Source organism: Manis javanica, chromosome 9 (assembly GCF_040802235.1).
Source record: "Manis javanica isolate MJ-LG chromosome 9, MJ_LKY, whole genome shotgun sequence".
NCBI lineage: Eukaryota > Metazoa > Chordata > Mammalia > Pholidota > Manidae > Manis > Manis javanica.
Window position 1 is genome coordinate 10664896 of NC_133164.1, and position 14178 is coordinate 10679073.

The window sequence follows — 14178 nt, forward strand, 5'->3', positions numbered from 1 at the left end:
AGCAACAATTCGCTGTTGTATCAATGCCTAATCTCAGTGCTGTTTAGTTAACAGTCTACCTGACCAAAAGCCAATTAAACAATTTCAGCGAGAAAAAGTTGTTCAAAGGATACATGTATTTCTCCGTCCTCTATCTGCTGGCCGCCCCTAACACTTTAAGTTAAATACCAAGCAATATCCAGCAGTAATGTCCCCACTTTTTGCCAAATGACTTCTCAACTTCCTTCCACACTTTAAAGTACTTTAATCGGTTTTTGTCTGTCTTAAAAACTCTTACGGGAGACCGGAAAAGAAAGTAATTCTAGTAAACCTGAGGAGTGAGCTCCTGAAGCAGAGGTTGGAATTTGCGTGTGGGGGCAGAGCCAGGTACGTCCCTCTGTCGCCTAAATGGAGCAAGGTGACTGGGAAGGGGGCAGGCATCCAGCACCGCTTCACCAGGACCGCCTCGTCTTTCGGCCTGGCACACGCCGCTGAGGGCAAGGGGCCGGGCCTGCAGACCAGGGCACCCAGCCCGACCCCAACTGCCCAGCCACCTGCAGCAGCCCCGGGAGCACCTGAGCATCGCACCTGGGGCTCACAGGCGGGGGCCAGGGCTTGCGGCGGGACTCTGTCCCCAACTGGCCGCTCCAGGCTTAGGTGGAGACGGTGCTCGCTTTCCCCCACTGGCGGGACCCGAGGTGCGTGCGAGGAATGGAGGGTCGGTCCCCAGACCTCCTGCAACCCGAGGCTCCCGGGTGCCCCCAGCCTCCTGAAGGAGGTGCCCAGTGTGGCGTGTAGGGTACAGCCAGGATGGCGGCGGCCGGTACTCACAAAGCCCACTGGAGCCGGTGCCGGTAAACATGGTCCCGCCGGACCCGGAGCCCCCGCGGGGCGACAGTGGGAGGGGAAGCGGAGGTGGAGGGACCAGGCGACCGCGCAGGCGCACTCCCGGCGGGGCGGTGAACCTGGCAACTAGATTCCTCCTCAGGGGCTGCCTGCGAGTGGCGCATGCGCGGCCGTGGGGGCGCGCCGCGCCGTCGGTCCCCGCCCTTCCTGAATGGGAAGGGAAGTGCGTCCGCGGCTGGAGCGGCTGTCGCCTCCGGCCGCGGGCGTCCTTTGGGAAAGGAGTGGGGGCGTAATTTCTTGTAGCTGGTGCTCAGCTCCTCCCCACGCCCCGTGGAGCCGCGTGCGGCGGATTCCTCGCGGTCTCCAACCTCTTCCGCGAAGGGGCTCCCCGGCGCGGGCCACGCATGCTCAGTGGTTCCTGGCCGGCCCCCGTGCTCCGCAGACTGGTGACAGAACTGTCTCGAATTCGCGGTCCAGCCAGTGCGAGATGCTCCCGTCCCCGAGAGCCGTATCTGTGGCAGCACCTCCTTTCCCACGTCGGTCTCGCCCGAAATCTCCACAAAAAGCGCCGAGCGGGACCCCCGGCCTTTCCCGGGCTCTGGTTCGGAGTCCCATGCGCGACGAGTCGACGGAGCAGCCTCGCTCGCCAAACTGCCCTGATGTCCTGTACCCAGGATATTTAAAATTTTCCCCTTGCAAAATGAAATTACTCGTTGCAAAAGCAAAGTTTAGGGTTTTAAAATGCGTTTGAGCATGAAATCTGTATTAGGCAGTCGTTAAAAGTACATATACTCCGGGAAAATTGACCAAACGCAAGATTAAACGTAAAGGACAGGCTAAAAAACTGTGTACAGAATACTGAAAAAAAAAAAAAAAAAAAAACACTTCAAATGCTTATAACGGCCAGGCATTGTGCTAAATCTGGAATTTGTAAATCAGTAAAATACAGTCCTCCGGCCTGTATTTCATCTAAATGTGCAATAAAGTGTTACTTTAAAAGTTTATGTTTGGAGACGCTGTTGATCGACTATGAAATTAACATAAGACTGGTTCTAGACGTGCTGGGACCACCTGACTCATTTAGGGATTCTAAAGGCTAAAATTTATTTTCATAATAATAGTAGAAATACACTGTCTTTTTTTACTCGTGTTCCCTCAGGAGTACACAGTGGAGATTTCTGGTGTACAGTTGGACGGGCTCATAAATTTCTGAACCAATATTTTTCAGTTGACCAATGCATGATGTATAAATTATGCATAGTTAAAAAAATCAGTTCAAACTGCAGATTAAACCAATGCATTTTACTGAAACGTACAAAAAAGTTCATTGATACGGCCTCAGATCCCTAATTGCAACTAACCCTTAAACTACTTGTTATGTGTAGTATCAAAAAAGATACCTATATTATCTGAAACAACTATTAAATGCTTCCTTTTCCAGCTATACATCTGTGTGAGGCCCGATTTTCTTCATTTATTTCAGTCAAAACAAACGTAGCACAACAAACTGAAAGCAGAAGCAGATATGACTTTAGACATTTGCAAAAATGTAAAATAATGCTGTTCTTCCCCATAATTTTTTGCTTAGGAAAGTACAGTCATTTTTCATAAAAATATGTTAGTTATGTTAATATGTGATGGGTATATTATTATTTTTAAATGAATTTCAGATATTTAAAGTGTTTTCTGTTTCTTAATTAATTTCCAATATTAGTTAATTTCTAGTGCCAATAGATCTAAACCTATGTTAACAAAGGTCTTGTAGTTCTCAATTATTTTTGCAAATGTTGAAAGGATCCCAAGACCAGAAGGTGTGAGAACTGCTGAAATAGAAGATAAAGTGTCCTGACGTTTTAAAACACAAAGACAAAACAAACCCTTCACTTATTTATGTTCAGTTCTGTGAACATTCTTAACTAAATACCTGATAATGTGGTATGCAGACCTTGCTCAAAAATATTCTCAATGATCCGTACCTTGAACATACATCTATCTGCACTCTGAGCACCTGTTCCAGTTAGCTGGCAGAAGGCTGTAGGTTTGTCTTCCAAGGAGCAAGTGTTGTCCTAGGACAGGCAGCATCAGCCTTACCTGGGATCTTGTTTGGCCTAGAGGGTGCCAGGCTGTACCCCAGACCTATTAAAGCATCATTTAGTAAGGCCCTTAACTGATCCGTATGTACATGTGGGTCTGAGAATCAACAGTGTGGTGATTATCAATAGGGGGCAATTTGGGCCCCAGAGGAGACTTGCCAATATTTGGAGACTTTTTGGTGTTACAGTTGGGGGGAGGGGCCATTACAGGCATCTAGAAGGCACAGGCTGAGGGTGCTGCTCAGGTTCTACAACACAGGGCAGCCTCCCATGATAAAGAATTCTCCTGTCCAAAATGTCAAAGAGTGAGGTTGAGAAACCCCACACTAGTGTAATTCACCCAACCTTTAGCATACAGTCCCAGATCTCTTCATGTATGTCATCCCTGTTGTCCTGGCCTGTATTTTCACCTTCTCTCTTCTCTAGATTGTATTATGGAGAGCTAATTCTGTCAGTTACTAAGAATCATCACTTCCCTGGTGATGTCCTGTTGAATGTTTCTGCATTAGGTAATAGCTACATGCTTGAAAGAGTGAGTCCCTAGCAGGCAGGGAATGTGTCTTACAAAATGTTGTATCCTATCTATTTTGAGTTTCTTGGTGTAAAGACATTGTCTCCCTTTAATAAATCACGGCATCTCTAAGGTTAAAGTACCAGAAAGAGAATCTTGTTATTATCTGTCCTGGGGGCAGGTTGCTGACCAAACACGCCTGACAAGGGCCTTTCCTGTATATTTCACCCTGCCTTTGGCATAGTTTTCCTTTCACATAGCAGAGGCAGAGGGGAATTCTTCCTAATGGTTTCTAAGTAGTAGTTGCGGCCAACGTCAACAAAAATAATCACAAATTTCCAAAGTATCAAGTTCTGGACAGGTAAGAGCTACAATGCTTTAAGGTTATAGGTCATATCCTATTCTGCAGTCTGGCCAAGGAGCCCCTTTCCAAATTCCTAGAGATATTAGTTAGCAACCTTTTGGAGGAATCAGTAGATGATGAGTGGGACTGATGGTCCTTGGATAAAGTAACCTCTGAACTGCATCAAATGCACTTTCAGCATATAACATCTGAGAAACTACTATTTATGAGCAAATAGGCCTGGGAGCTTTTTAAAGAGTACTACATCTTTTTAATGACTCAGTTGTATTCATAATAGATGTTTACTGAGCAGGGAGCACTTTGGAAATTCGTAAGGGTATTTTTGGTTATCACAGTTAATTGAGGGATAATACATGGGGTCCAGGGATGCCAGATGCAATATCCATTCACCAAAAAATAAATTGTTCTCTTTCCTAACCAACTTACGACTCTCCCACCTCATGCTTCTTATGTAATTAAAAGTCTGTATTTGAGTCTAGAACCAATTCCATTTTACAGGTAAAGATGTGCATGTGCTTTGCAGAGTTTTAATTCATGCTGAGTTTTCCAAGAATATAACTATTATACTGTTTTAATACTATTATATTATTTGGAACTTAATCAAGAGTTGTTCAGCCATTCAAAAAATCTCACCATCAACAACAACCCTACTCATTTACATCTGAGTCACCAGTGTCAGTTTACATTTAAGGCTGGTACATTCTTAGTGATTCTGTATCTTTCATAAAGATGTACAGATTTAGTCCTTATTTAAAAAATACTATGTATAATGTTAAATATTAGGAAAAGGTGTTGAGAATATTCAGTTGAATATTTAGAAGTGTACATACTGACAACATAGTTTTTTTCTAATTTTATCTAAATGAACCCATCAAGACTAAGTGAATATTTTATAAAGAAAGACACAGAGCTGGCAAAGATAGAAACTTCAGAGTTTAAAGTAAGTTTGAGAATCATAGTCTTGTCCCTGAAATGTTTATTTTTAATCAGATCTGAAGGAATAAAAGGTACCATAGCAAAAAAATTTTACCAGCTGTATAGGAGATTATTATTATGACACTAAGAAATTTAAATCATTTCCTCTATCCTGTTGAGCAATAATATTGTACATAGAAGGATCTATGAGAAATCCAAAGAGGTTGAAAGTAGGCCCATGAAGTGATCTACAGACAGAAGAATGTTTGTTGCAAGTGAATGCCAAGTAACTTGTATGATAATGAAGCTTTGATGATTCTTACACAAATGTAAGGTTCATGAGAATAAAAACCTTAAACAGAAAATTTATTTCCATATATACAGACTGGATATTAAGAGTTGTGGAATTTTGCAATTCTTAAAAATTATTTCACAGGAAGCTTTTTTTTTTTCCTTTCCCAATGTCATTGTGGAACAGATGGAACACCAGTTGTGGTCAGCTTGTGACATGGGTTTATAAACAACTTAAAAGCAGAAACAGCCATATTAGCAAGTTATTGAATTACTCACTGATAACTTCAGTAACCAAAAACCTTAATGAATGATCCACAAATCAATTAATGCTATCAGTGCTATTAATAAAAATAAAATTAATGCCTTGAAAAAAAATTATTTTGTGATCTTTGCAGCCACTGTGAAAAGGAGTTTGACTTATCTTACATCTGGAAATAAGATGGTATTCCAAAGAAAATTGTTTAAAAATATCTGATTTTTTCTTTAATATTAGGATGTCATTTTTTTTCATGTAATGAAAAAATTAGTGAAATCAATATTTTATGAAGCAATTTGAGATACATTTCATATGCATCAGAAAAATTAAATGAAATCCTTAAACTGCAAGCAAATGTGATTGAGATTAAACAGGAAGGAATTATGATGAGATGTTTCAACAAATTCACACCACTAAGAGATGCTTTCTTGCCCCAAATTTTCACAGTTCCATTATCTGTAGCAGATAAGACTAGGTCTGAGATACTGGTTTGGGGTTACATTGCTAATTTTGATGCTATTTAAAAACATATAGTGATTAGGTCTAATGATCAATATGGATTTATAAGATTGATTAGGTGATTAGTCCACCTGAAAATGATGCAACATATTAGCCAATGTTTGTGGGAAAGTAAGCTAAAACATGATTTGGAGCCCAAATAATTATTTAATCTAATTACAAAAAGTAGTGAGTTCAGCTGAGACTTTCATCCGTCCTTCCTTAACATGGGATCTATATTATTTGTTACAGTATTTCCAACTGTATATTTAGGCAAACTGCATTTTAGTGCAGTGGAACAATTCCTGCAAAGCAACAAAAGGTAACAGAACATCTGAGCTTTCTCTTAACAGAATTAGAACCTCATTAAATTTCATCAATCAGATTTTTAAAAATATTTCAGATTATCACCATCTGCTTGAGTTTGGGACTCCTCCAAAGCAGACGCTGAGAAAGGTTCAGGTTTGTGTGGGAGTGGTCCTAGGGAAGACCAGTGGGGAGAAGAAAGTGAGGCAGAGAAGGAAAGGAGGAGGCAATGGAGACTAAAATTAAATTATTAAGCGACTTAGCACTGTGCGTAACTGGAGCTAGTGCGCCAGAGTCATCCCACCACAGCGTGTGGCAGCCAGGTATTCATCCACGGACTGCCATTGTCACTGAGAGCTACCTGCACACGGCACAGTTTCCCAGCATCTGCAGCCCACCACATGAGCGGGCAGGGCCTCTGGTGGCAGGGCAAGCCCGCAGCCTAAGAGTTGCGATGGGCAGTACGCCCTGGTACAGTTAAGGCTCAGGGAATAGGGCAGGATGCTGATCAGCATTGCCTGCACCATCCTGCCGATGGCTTCCATGTTTTCATAGCACGATGACAAGAAAGCTCTACTGAAAAAATTAATATAGTATTTATGGTGTGAAGTTTTTTTTATTGAAGTGATAGGGTTTGTTTCTTTGTCTTCCTCTAGTTCCCCCCGTAGAAGTCCACCACATCATTTTTCTGCAGCTTTTTCTTTTTCTGATGCATCTCTGTTTCCCATCACATATTAAAGAAAGTGGTCTCCAGAGTCTAAATTCTAGAGATGAAACACGTCTGCCCTGACTTGTGGTGAGATTTCAGAACAGGAGTTCAGTTTTCTGTCAAACTTCATCACTAACGCTTTGAAACATAGGGAAGTATTTTAAGTCATTTATATGGAGGCTGCCACATTTGTGAGACCATCACACTTCCTCATCTTCTCCACCCTGACCATCTGCTCTTTTTCGGAAGCTAAGTTAAGGTTACTTCTCTTTCTCATGTCACATACAAACATGTCCAGTCTGTACCAAGTAGCAGATATGTACCTATTCATCCTACCCCATTCTGCTGTGCATTGTCCCTCTCCTCTTTCTTTTTTCTGAACATCCTGTGTGGTATCACTTTTGTCCACTAACCACAAGGGCATGGTTTATCATGCTTTTTATAGCCCCTCATTGTCCCGAAGGTAACAATATGTTTGATCTCATATGCCATGTGTACGATAATAAGATCATGAACCAGAACATTGTTCTGGTAAAATCTTTTTACCCATAATGTCTTCCAAACCTAAAATTGCCGCAAGTTAAGGCTGTTGTTTTCTGGTCTGTCCAGCATAGAGGAGAAACTGTTACTCAGTCCCTAGCTCCAACCCCTTGTCACTAACTTATTCCCTGTAAGTCTGGGAAGAGGAAATCCTGGGGCAAAATACCTCTGAAAACCAAAATCAGCCAAAGGGAGAAATAAAGTCAAAATCTCATTTATTGCTTACAAACAGCAGTCCAATGCCGGCTCTCTCCCCTACTTGGAAAGAAGGAAACAAGAAGGGAGCCCCTCCCTTAACCTCTCAGGTTCAGACATGACCTCGGTTGCCCAGGTAATTACCCATTGACATGGAGATGAACTTCTCTCCACCCCTGAGGATATGCAAATGAACCAAAGTCATGCAAGATATTCTGGAAATGTTACAGTTTTACCCACATTCCCATAGTCATGGCTCACCTGGAACTCCCTCTGCTGATGAACCTGTGGTCCAGTCATGAGGACCAATTCTAATATTAAGTTAGAATCATTTGCAAGATTAACATTCAAAGTTAACATTTAAATCAGTAGACTTTGAGTAAAGCAGTTTACCCTTGGTATTAAGTAAGGGAGGTTCTGGTCCACTGCCCTGTGATGGTGGCTCATCCACGCCCTTGGGCTCCTTTTGTTCCTGGGCATTGCATTCTCTATCAAAGCAAGCACAAACAACCCCATGGTCGTCATGAAATTGCCTATCCCCTCCTCCCTGCTGCAAGCAGCACCTGTCTTTCATATTTGTTTCTCCAAGGCTTAGCCCAGTGACTGAAACACATCAGGGTATCAATATATATATTTGTTTATTTACCGAATGAGATGAATTAGGGAAATGCAGCATCAAGTCACACTTGCTGCTTCCCCAGTCCTGACAAGTGGGCAGGCTTCAGATTTTCCAGAGACCCGGTGTCTAACTCATACCCCAATGGATGTGTACTCCACTAACCCATCTGCGATGGTGAATTTTAATGGCTACGTGGCTAGGCCACCATACCAGACATTTGGTCAAGCACATCTGGATGTGGCTCTGAAGGTATTTTTAAATGAGGTTGACATTTTAATCAGTAGACTTTGAATGAATAGATTACCCTTGGTATGGGCTGATGTTTGTGTCCCACCCCAACCCCCAACTCAGCCAAATTCGTATGTTGAAGTCTTAATTTCCAGTGTGATGGGGTTTGGAGATGGAGACTCTGGGAGGTAATTAAGTCATGAGGGTGGAGCCCTCATAAATGGGATTGGTGCCCCTATAAGAAAAGACATGAGAGGAATGATCTCTCTCCATGTGGGGATACAGCAAGGCGTCTGTCTGCAAACCTGGAAGATGCCTCTCACCAGGCACCAAACTGACTTTTACCTTGATACATACATATAAATGTAAGCAGGTAGGTGGATATGGAGAGAGAGAGAAACAGATACATAGTTATACATCCTACTGGTCTGTTTCCCTGGAAGTCCTTTCAAAGACCAGCAATCTACCTGGGAATGCCAGATTCACAGGCACACTTGCCGACAGACAGTCCGTGTCTGCACGACTCTCCAAACAGAGTATGCTTGTGGCTACCATCATGCTGTACAATCAGTGGACACTCCTGACCCCATGTGCTTGGACAGACACCCCCACTGCTGGTCACACCACTCCCCAGACTGCCTGACTAGACTTGCCCTCAGCCTTTCACAGAGGTCACTCAGATCTGGTTGTGGAACACCAGTTTCCTGTACTAGTCATGTTTTTGATAATTATACTCTGAACATCCGGCAGGGAGGCTGAAACAGCTCTCAGAGTATGGTGCTTTGACATATGGTGCACCTCCCAGGGCTAGCTAATTCCTAGAGTTAGCAAACCTGCCTGGGGAGCGTGCCTTTGATATGCAAACCAACCAATCCGAAGCCATACCAATCCTCCCACCACCTTCTTTATCCTCATGCACAAGCGGATATTCCCCTGTCCTACATCACCCCGGGGCCAGGGCCCAGACAACTAGAGACCACCACAATTACTCAAAATGTCTTTTCCTAAACTTTTTCAAATTTGCCTACCCTTCTCCTCCCTTTCTCCCTACAGAAAGCACAACAAGGGTTCTGGGCCGTGTTCACCCCTCGCCCCTTCTGCCTCGGGACTGACCCTGCTACTTCCCCATGTGGCTCTGCGTGGCATGCTGGGCTCCCTCTTGGGAATTACAAGCTATGAATTTTTTTCAAAGGCACTTGTCTCCATGTCTGTTATTGTACCATACCTGGTTAAATCCCAGGCACATTTCCAGACAATCTCACCTCCCTCGTCTCTACCCCTCCACCAGGTATGGACAAAGGATTTCCAAAACACTTGTTAGATAAATTATGTCCCAGGAGAGTCTCGAACAGCCTCCTGGTAGAACTGCATAAGCAAGGGGATTTAACATTCTCCTTTACATGGCCCCAGTGATATTAGACATGCATAGAAACTGAGGTTGGTCTAAATGTTGAAGTGCAGTGATTGTTCTGATTTGGCAATTATTAATGTCCTTATGCTTGCTGGAACTGGAGTATTTCTTTATAAGGAAATTTCTCAGCAATGAGTGTCCCCAGCAATGGCCAAAAAGAAAGAAAACAATAACGACCTGAGTTTTCTGAGGCAGCAGATAGCAGTATGTCCTCATGTGCAGGCCAAGGTGGTTTTACCCTGTGCAAACACTCCTGGCTGGCTGGGACTCAGGTGGCCCCTGCCTGAGGGATCCTGACAAAGAGAAGGAATGCCACAGCAGTGGTGGGTTCCTGACATTGACCTTGGATAGTCCCTGTGACCATATGCCCACCTGGCTGATATCCTTTAATAAACCACTGCCATTGTGCTTCTACAGTCTTCTGATGAAAACATGCCCATTGTTGGTTACAAGGCTGACCTCTGGTGTTGCTGCCCCTATTTTATTCCCTTGCAGTTTCTCTGTGTAATATCCTTAGCCAAACCTGCTCCCCCAGACACCAGATGACTAAAACATCTGTTCAATAAACTCCTGATTTGTTTTTCATCTCTCAAGTAAGTTGTTCAAACACCTTCAGCCTTCTCTTCTCCAGACTAAATATTTCTGTAACTTTTCAACCCTTTGATCATTTTTATTCTGTTTTTTTGAATCCTCTCCAATTTTCCATATTATTCTTACACCACAGAATTCAAGTGGTGTGTGAGACTCCACCCATACAAGAGGCATAAAATACCACTGTTTGTGATATATTTGTGATGATAACTGACAAAGTCTAATCTCTTACACCCAGACTTCCCAAAGGAAAGGAAAAGAGACTCTAACACCATCTGCTAATAACCACAGAGTTGGATTGATAAGGAAAATAATCCACCTGAATTTTTAAGATAAAAGATGTCATGTAAAAAATTATTCCAAGCAGATTCACAGCAGAATAACTTTTTCCACCAGTAGTTTATAGAAATTCTAGTTAACAGTCCATCATGCCAAATAAAAAAGGCCAGGGCCTTTGTTCAACATTTTTTTATATGAAATAATTTCTATACTGTTACCATATGTTATATGTTCTTTATCATCTTAAAACGTGAACGCAAGTGTGTTATGTACATCAAATATAAGTCTTCTGTGTTTTGTATAGCACGTTGATTTATTGTAATGTCGAACAACTCAATTTTGGGGGAGAGCCAGTATAGTGTGGTGGTGAAGGGTGCCAAGCCAGGAGCCTGGCTTCAAATCCCAGCTCTGCTTTCCACTAGTGTAGACCCACAGGTAGGTCTACTTAACTCCTTACTTCCTCATCTGTGAACTGGAAATGACGGTAATAGCAATAACTGCCTCTAGGGGTCTTCTAAGCATTAAATAAGTTAATATCATTGTAAAAACACACCTTGACCAGGTCCTGACTGCAGTGAGTTCTGGCCCCTGTCATTTTTGTAATTATACTCAGAACATTAGCAAGGAGGCTGAAACAGTTCTCAAAATCAAGCCTCTTTGTGCCAGTACACTCATGAGACAGTTTGTTCCTAAAGTAGTAATTAGAAATAAAGATTCGGAACAGTGCGATCACGCCGTTTGAGGAAGGACCGGGCACGCAAGTTCTGGCCTGGCTCCGCCCGCTCCTGATTCTCTGGGGAGCTGAGCTACTCCCACCCTGGAGTTCCCAGGCCTGCTAAGCTAGAGGGGAGGGAACAGTCATTCTTCCTCCTCCCTTCTTCCTCCAGGATTCACCTTTGGTCTGTTCATGGCTGCTGTTTATCTTGCAGTCCTGAACTCCAAAGAGGGCCTTTGATGTCACATGGGCGCTCCCTGAGGGAAGCAGGCTGGGCAGAAGCAGTCAACACTCTCAGCTTGTACATTAATGACACAGTTAATACTCTCCCACTTGCACAATTAAAGGCACTCCCAGTTTTAAAACACAGGCTCACTTGATTTATTTTCATTTTCCCACTTTAGATAGTGACCCACATACAGAGAGCTGTTTTTCCCCCCATAGAAAATCAACATATAGGCATGATAATGACATGCCCTAAAATGTTAGGAACGACAGGGAGTGGTGGGATCGTGCTGAACTGACCAGCACACCTCCCATCTGAAGAGCTGAGTTGGACCTCAGCTCTGTGCAGGATGCTATGAGGGAACACGGGCCCAGAGCTTGGACTTAATGAAGAATTTCCTGATTGTTAAATGTTGGCATGATTGATATATGTAGACATATGTAGACTAATCAAACCATTCAGAAAGGCCTACAGCAGGTGAACGTGCTGCATGCTCAGCCCGCAGCTTCCCGAGGTGCTGTTAACATTGTAAATTGGACACAAAGCCAGGTGTGACCCCAGAGCTGTGCAACACTGTGGCATGGGTCCAACCCACAGTAAGCAAGGAGGCTCTGTATTTCAGAGCAGAGATTCCCTGTGACACTGCCTTTCAGACCCTAGTGTGCACATAACCCCTAAGATGCTGATTTACAATGCAGTGTCCTGAAGCTCATCACATGAAGTTCTGAGGGGAGGCCCAGGAATATGCATTTTTTTAAAAAAACAGACATTTGTCATAGGCTTTATTTTTTAGGAAAGCTTTAGATATAAAGAAAAACTGAGAAGATAGTAAAAAGAGTTCCCATAAACCCTGCACTTGGTTTCCCTGTTACTATCACCTTACATTATTACAGTGTATTTGCTGCAGTTAGTAAACCAGTATTGATACATTATGATAAACTAAAATCCATACTTTATTCAGATTTTTTTTTGTTTTATCTTCTGTCCTTTTTCTGTTCCAGGATCCCATCTGCTCGAGGATGCCACATGACATGTAGTTGTCCTATCTCTTTAGGCTCTTCCTGGCTATGACAGTTTTATGACTTCCCTTGTTTTTGATGACCTTGACAGTTTTGAGAAGCAATGGTCAGGTAGTTCATAGGTGTCCCTTTGCTGGAATTTGTCTGATGTTCTTCTCATGATGGGACTGAGGTTACGATTTTGGGGAGGAAGACCATGGAAGTAGAATGCTGTTTTCATCACATCACACCAAGTGTACACCCTGTCAGCCAGACTCATCAGTGTTTATGTTGACCTTGATCACCTTTAGTCAGGTTTCTCTACTGTAAAATCACCACCCTGCCCACCTTCCTCTTTTAAAGGAAGTCGCTGTGTACAGCCCACACTTGATGGGGGAGCTATGCTCCACCTCTTTGAAAACAGTGTCTGAGTAAATTATTTGGAACTCTACTGCATGGGAGACTTGTCTCTTCTCCCTCATTTATTTATTCAACCATTTATTTATACCAGAGTATGGACTCATGGACATTTACTTTATACTTTGGTTTATAATCCAATATTACTTTGTTTTGCTGCTCAGCTTGTCCTAACTTTGACCACTGGGAGCTCTTTGGGTTGGCCCCATGTCCCTTTGACCAACTCTATCAATGTGGGTTTTCGGTCAGCATTTTTAACAAGCTCCCCAAGCAATTCTGGTGCAGGTGATCTGAGGGCCACATGGTGAGAGATGCGGCCCTAGGGTGTGCACTGAGCTCTGCTAACTATGCAATCCTATCCATTCACTGATTGCTTCAGGAAGAAGGTAAAGAGTGACTCCTGTATCCATCTTATCCATGCAGCGAACACTGAGTGTCATCTCCCTGCCTCCTCCTACATGCTGGGAAGGCAGAGCTTGCCCAGAAATTCAGACTTGGAAGTGGACATGTTATGGGGGAAAAAAGAAGTACCTATGATTATTTTACCTGGCCTCAGCTCCCTGGAGACTATACAAATGAGCATGTTAAGAACTAGGAGAAGATATAAAGGACAGAGCAGGATCCCAGGGGACATGGGAGAGGGCTGGGCTCAAAAGCAACTATGGAAAATTTGGAATTAAATAGGAAGAAGAAAGAAGAAAGAGACAGAAGAAAACAAATTGGCTGTGGACATTTTTATGGATTGCATGGTGGCGTCATTGGAGGTGGGATGGGACATGTTTGAGGTCACCTAGAACGGCTTTAATTTTCTGGGTGAAGCAGGAGGCCAGATCATCCTTACCAGAGGGAGGGGTGTGCGGTAAAACACGGGGCCTGGGAAGCATTAAAATTTCAACTTAACAGTTGGGGGCTGCATCAGTTAGAATCCAGTCGAGATAAAAACCACCTCAATAATTTGAAAAGAGCACAAAACACAAAGAGCTTTTAACTACATTAAAGTTGAAAGAGAGCTCCTGAGATACTACAGAGCAGACAGCTCCCACTCTCAGGCTGGGCAAACAAAGGGAAGTGGTCAGAATTATTAAAACCTAACAACTTAGAGGAGTGGTCCTCCGGGACTGGGTCCCAGAACTCCGAGGAGGGTGTGCTGGCAGGCTGGTGACAACTGCGGAGCAATGAAGCTGTCTG

General features: G+C 43.3%; 1 protein-coding gene across 4 annotated transcripts in view; it reads right to left on the bottom strand.

Annotated features, from left to right (window-relative positions):
• UBAC2 (UBA domain containing 2) overlaps positions 1-1190 on the bottom strand; it is a 158067-nt gene extending 156877 nt beyond the window's left edge. Inside the window, exon 1 of one of the 4 annotated variants that reach the window (XM_037024877.2) lies at positions 811-1190. In XM_037024877.2, coding sequence (XP_036880772.2) covers positions 811-841 — 31 coding nt within the window. In that variant the 5' untranslated portion in view covers positions 842-1190. The remainder of the gene's footprint in view (positions 1-810) is intronic. The other 3 variants (XM_037024875.2, XM_037024878.2, XM_037024876.2) reach the window with 3 other exon arrangements.
• Positions 1191-14178: the final 12988 nt, after the last annotated feature.